The 6,027-nt window shown below is 45.8% G+C and overlaps 1 protein-coding gene across 1 annotated transcript in view; it reads left to right on the forward strand.

The window, feature by feature from the left end:
* LOC106817418 (serine/threonine-protein kinase BRSK2-like) overlaps positions 1-6,027 on the forward strand; it is a 14,084-nt gene that overhangs the window by 7,435 nt on the left and 622 nt on the right. The window contains exons 6-11 of the mRNA XM_014822082.1: positions 769-873; positions 1,035-1,256; positions 2,230-2,462; positions 3,759-3,813; positions 4,638-4,683; positions 5,157-5,183. Of these exons, the coding sequence (XP_014677568.1) occupies positions 769-873; positions 1,035-1,256; positions 2,230-2,462; positions 3,759-3,813; positions 4,638-4,683; positions 5,157-5,183 (688 nt within the window). The remainder of the gene's footprint in view (positions 1-768; positions 874-1,034; positions 1,257-2,229; positions 2,463-3,758; positions 3,814-4,637; positions 4,684-5,156; positions 5,184-6,027) is intronic.

Here is a 6,027-nt window from a genome sequence, read left to right on the forward strand (position 1 = left end):
TATACCCTATATTTAACTTGTGAAAAAAAAATTTATATTCCTGCCTACCCATGTTTTTGCAGGAAAAAAATTAAAAAAACAAAACTGTTATGCCTACCTACCGACCGTAATTTTCACAATCCATGTGACCCGAACCAAAGGTATTTTTTTGTTTGGCCTTATTTGTTTTAATATGAATAAGAATTATATAGTGTTGTAATTTAATCGTTGAAATTAATATTGTTTAATATCATCGAATTATGATTTTATTTGAATGTCATTAGTTTTTTTTCAAAATATTAATTTGAATCTCATTTTCTCGGAGAATGAGCGAGTAATGTCAACATCATTTAATCATCCATCATGTCAATTAACGATCGAGTCCAAGCTTGTGATGCAGTGAAAAAAATACACGGGGGCTCGGGGCGATTTCGCCCCCGAAATGCCAAAAAGAGCCCCCGTAAATTTGCATAGAGTTCAATGTAAACCAAATTTTAGAGTGCTATTTTCATGCACGCGAGCTTGAAAAGTAGCCCCCGAAAAATACATTATATATTTTTTCCTCTGTTGTGATGACATGATTGCCATGAGATGGCGCTGTGTTCATTATAATTTCTGCACCAGATGGCGCTTACCTCGGCTAGCAGTCGTCATCGCCGCAGGGCGTCGCTTCGTTAGTGTTTTAATTAGCAACGAGCGACTCGCGATCACTCATCTATATTCATGTGGAATCTGGCAGGTTTACGCGCGTGGTTTATAGCGTGGAATCAGAGAGTCTTACTGATCCTAATGCATCTGTTTCAGGCACACGACCGAAAAAGTGATATATTTCTTACTGCTTGACCGTAAAACAAGGAAACCCAGCTACGAGGATGAGGAGGAGGCAATCATAAAGTAAGCAGGGGGAGGAGGGGGAGGAGGAGGAGGCAATCATAAAGTAAGCAGGGGGAGTGTTTAGAAATACCCCACCGTGAGTGCGCACGTGTAAATCCGTCCACACATCGTTATTCCCCCCCCCCCTGTCAGATTTCATCGTTTCTCGTTCTCGCCACCAGGAGTCGCTGCCCGGAGACGGACCCGCCGCGTAAGCGCATCGACTCTCCCGTGCGCACGGTGAACGGACGCTCGCCGAGTCGTTGCCACGGTTACGAGCTGAGTGACGGCTCGCCGGTGGTTACGCGACGCACGTACGCGGGGCGCACAAGCTCAGGCTGCAGTTACCAGCAGTACCAGCAGCACCATTCACGCCAACACTCGCCACACCACTACCACCAATCGTACGTACCGCCCGCCCGACCACCAGGGGGCGCCGCGCGGCCAGTAACCATTGCTTATAACACACACGTAAATTACTACCTAGTAACCCGACTTCTGTACGATCAGCGATCTGTGTGACCTTCACGTTATTGCTGACATTGTGTGTAAAATGAATTCTACAATATAAATATGTACTTTATGAAGAAAAATTACTACCTAGTATAGCGCACATGGCAATTTTGCATATTGTATGACTGGAAAATGTGTAAATATTAATATAAATCAAAAGTAATCAAATATCCATTCTTAAATATTAATGTATCACATATATACACATTAGTTATTATGTTATGATGTGTTTAATAGTAGCATACTAACGTAGTAAGTGTACTGTGTACGTAGTATTGTGTTTATTGTTGTAATAATATTGATCTATTGTCATTTGAGAAAATTATTACGATAATTATTATGCTATTCAGTAACTTTCTCCACCTCCCATCTCCACTTTATTCTTGACCCCCTGTCTCAGTGTTTCAGTGTCTCAGTGTCTCAGTGTCTCAGTGTCTCAGTGTCTCAGTGTCTCAGTGTCTCAGTGTCTCAGTGTCTCGGTGTTTCAGTGTCTCAGTGTCTCAGTGTTTCAGTGTCTCAGTGTCTCAGTGTCTCAGTGTCTCAGTGTCTCATCGTCTCGGTGTCTCAGCGTCTCGGTGTCTCAGTGTCTCAGTGTCTCAATGTCTCATTGTCTCGGTGTTTCGGTGTTTCAGTGTCTCAGTGTCTCAGTGTTTCAGTGTATCATTGTCTCAGCATCTCAGCGTATCAGTGTCTCAGTGTCTCAATGTCTTAATGTCTCAGCGTCTCGGTGTCTCAACGTCTCAGTGTCTCAATGTCTCATCGTCTCGGTGTCTCAGTGTCTCAGTGTCTCAGTGTCTCAGTATCTCAGTGTCTCAGTGTCTCAGTGTCTCAGTGTCTCAGTGTCTCGATGCCATCTCTGCGCAGGAGGTCACGCAGCTCGCCTCGCAGTCTCAACAGCAGCCCGATGCCGTCGCCTCAGCCGAGCCCCAAGCACCCGCCGGGTACGGTGGCGCTCTCATGCGACGATGCCGCCGCCGCGGGGGGACTGCTGGCGCCCCCTGGCTCGCCGAGCTCGCAGGCGTGGAAGACGCGGCTGACGTCGACGCTGAAGAACAGCCTTCTGGGAAGTCCGCGGTTCCATCGACGGAAGATGCAAGGTCGGTGGCGCCCCCCGGGGGGCAATCGTCTGTTGCTCTACTCAGTGTGAGAGGGCGGACAGGTGGTGGTCGGGGGGGGGGTGTCTAACCAGGGAACAAATTACTTTGTTTTCACGGGAGCTCTTTTTCAAAAGTCTGTGGAAAAAATAGCTCTCGTCAAAATTTTTGCAGGAGCTATTTTGAGCCACACGGGAGCGATTTCAGAGGTTTGAAGAGCGAATCGCTCATTGCTCCCGTGTATTTTTTACCCTGTGTCTAACACGGGGGGGGGGGAGTCTAACACGATACAAGGGTAAGGTATAGAAGTGGGTGTAGTAGAGGAAGGACCAAAGAGCAGGAATGAGAATGTTCCGCGGATTCGCGGATGATTTACGGGTTTCGGTTTTCATTTTTACATTCCTGCTCAATTACTGGCAGTAGCATGAAGTTTGTAGCGGATTATCCTGCCTAGAGGAGAACAGTGAAGATAAGCGTTGAAGCCCCAAAAGGTATACCACTGAAAGTTTTTGGAGCAGGCGGTATACACTGTCTTTACTCTTTACCGTCTAGGTAGGACAGGCACGGACACGAGAACCGTGATTCCAATATTTAAGGTACTCTTACCAATAATATCATGTTTTACTGTAAATGCTGCTGAATGGAATAGCCCGAAATATGTAAGAAAAAGGTTGCAAAGAGACGAGGGCACATAACTGGTTGGCTCATCTTAGCTTTGCATGGGTGCAATGCATGTGATCGTTTTGAATCTTGCGTTATTAGCCTCAGTGGATAAACTGACCCCTAAGCACAGTAGCTGAAGTATAACCACGAAAATGTACCTTTCTATCATAAGTCTGCGAGAAGTTATAGGCGCAGTTTATATAGATGACGGTGTTCTTTTCGGCTAGCCCATCTTAGATTTAACAATGACGGCAATGCCATTTTCGGTACCGTATCGGTTTTTAATGGATGCCTGACCCATAAGAACTATAGGGATAGACACAAAATCAACCTCTATCATAAATAGGTGCGAGTTTGGTTCAATTACATGAATGACGGCCATCTTGAACGCCGGCCATCCTTCGTAATTTCGGAATGTCACCTTATGCCTTCCCTGAAATGCATTCAGAAGTTCTACCAAGTTTTTTACTCCCTAGCGCGGTGTCCCCTACCCATGAATCATAGCGTCAAAACTTGCGGGCGACATCATAAAATGTCCACACAGGACTTCCCCCAGCTGATAGATAGTACCTATGGTGAGGAACACCTATGAACTGACCGTGTCATGACTCTCTGTCTTTCTTTCTCTCTCTCTAGCGCCGACACCATCGGAGGAAGCTCAGCTAAACCTCACGCCAGAGTCTTCTCCTGAGTAAGTTATCCTGTATATCAGTAGTTTCCTTCTCGCTCACTACTATATCAGTAGCTTCCTTCTCTCTCACTATTATATCAGTGGCTTCCTTCTCTCTCACTATTATATCAGTGGCTTCCTTCTCTCACTACTATATCAGTAGCTTCCTTCTCTCACTACTATATCAGTAGCTTCCTTCTCTCTCACTAACTGTTATATCAGTGCTTGCCTTCTCTCCACTACTATATCTAGCTAGCTTCCTTCTCTCTCATACTTATATCAGTGGCTTCGTAATACTTCTTCTCACTATTATATCAGTGCTTCCTTCTCTCTCACTACTATATCAGTGGCTTCCTTCTCTCACTACTATATCAGTAGCTTCCTTCTCTCTCACTACTATATCAGTGGCTTCCTTCTCTCTCACTATTATATCAGTAGCTTCCTTCTCTCTCACTACTATATCAGTGCGCTGCACTTCGCTTCTCTTCTCACTCATTATATCAGTAGCTTCCTTCCTCCTCACTATTATATCAGGGGCTTCCTCCTCCTCACTATTATATCAGGGGCTTCCTTCTCTTCTCACTAGATTTATAATCAGCTGCGCTCCTTTCTCCACTACTATTTCAGTGGCTTAACCTTCTCTCTCCACTATTTATATCAGTAGCTTCCTTCTCTCTCACTTAACTATATCAGTAGCTGTCCTTCTACTCCACTACTTATATCAGTGGCTTCCTACTCTCTCACTATGTTATAGTCAGTAGCTTCTTCTCTCTCACTATAGTAGATTACGTAAAATTATATATATATCTTCTAAACCTTCTCAATCTTCCTTGCTGTGCTGTCAGTGAGCTGAGCGTTAATCTGTGTTTGTGGGTTACGTCTTCTTTGCAGGTAACTTGCATCTATATAGAAGTCTGTGGTTGAGCGGCTCGCGTTCATGCACTTCCGGAACAGAAGGAGGAGGTTCAGTTTGAATTTGCTGATGTCAAAGGAGACAGGACCTCTCGATCTAAACGATCAAGGCGCAGACCTTTTAAGTACATGCCTTCCCTCTCTGTAAGTCGATACCTGCCTCCCTCCTCCCTCCCCCCCCTCCTCCCTCATCAAGGATAGGGGGGGGGGGGGGGGGGGGGTGGGGGACCTCTCAGTACGATCAAGGCCCAGACCTGTACATGCCTTCCTCTCTGTAAGTCACACCTCCTCGCCCCCTCTCTCTGGCAACCTCCTCCCCTCCCCCCCCTCCCTCATCAAGATAGACCTCTCAGTACGATCCAAGGCCAAGGCCATAGTACATGCCTTTCCTCTCTGTAATCACCCTCTCTTCTTCCCTCCCTTCCTCCCTCCCCCCTCGCTCCCTCATCAAGGCAGACCTTGTACATGCCTTCCTCTCTGTAAGTTACCTTCCTCCCTCCCTTCCTCCCCCCTCTCCCTCATCAAGCGCAGACCTTGTACATGCCTTCCTCTCTGTAAGTTACCCTGCCTCCCTGCCCTCCCCCCTTCCCCCCTTCATCAAGCGCCCAGACCTTTACATGCCTTCCTACTTCTGTAAGATCAGCTTCCTTCCCTCCCCTCCCTCCGTCTCCCCCCCTCCTCCCTCATCAAGGCAGACTTGTACATTGCCTCCTCTCTGTAAGTCAGCTATCCTCTCACCTCCCTCCCTCCACCTCCTCCCCCTTCTCCCTCATCAAGGGCAGACCTTGTACATGCCTTCCTCTCTGTAATCATCTCCTCTCTCCTTCCTCCCCGCCCCATATCCTGTCTGCATTGACCTCCCCTCTGCGACCTGGCCCTCTGAGATTGGGTTTCTTTCCTTGATGGACTTTCGTTAACACGATGGTTTTCCTTTCAAGCCTGGCATTTCAGTTCTGCTGTGTGTCTGTCGTGTTACTGACATTTCTATCTGCAGAAATCTTCGCTATTCATTAGTGGTTGAATTAATGTATCACAACTTGATAAGACTGTAAACGGTTTATAGACGTATATAGTGAATATTATGATAATATATATATTATATATACAACATAAAATTATTGTCAACAAATGGAAATTACATAGGTTATGATAAAAAGGTTATATTAATTATATAAATGTTATATAATAATTATAAATATATAGACACACATATATAAATAGATTTACACAGCAGTGTGCATGCATGTAGGTCTGTAGTATGATACTGTATAATCATAACCTTCTTCCTCTCTCCACCCCTCCCCCGGCCCCCGCGCTAGAGTC

Source organism: Priapulus caudatus, unplaced genomic scaffold (assembly GCF_000485595.1).
Source record: "Priapulus caudatus unplaced genomic scaffold, Priapulus_caudatus-5.0.1 Scaffold1719, whole genome shotgun sequence".
NCBI classification, from domain to species: domain Eukaryota; kingdom Metazoa; phylum Priapulida; class Priapulimorpha; order Priapulimorphida; family Priapulidae; genus Priapulus; species Priapulus caudatus.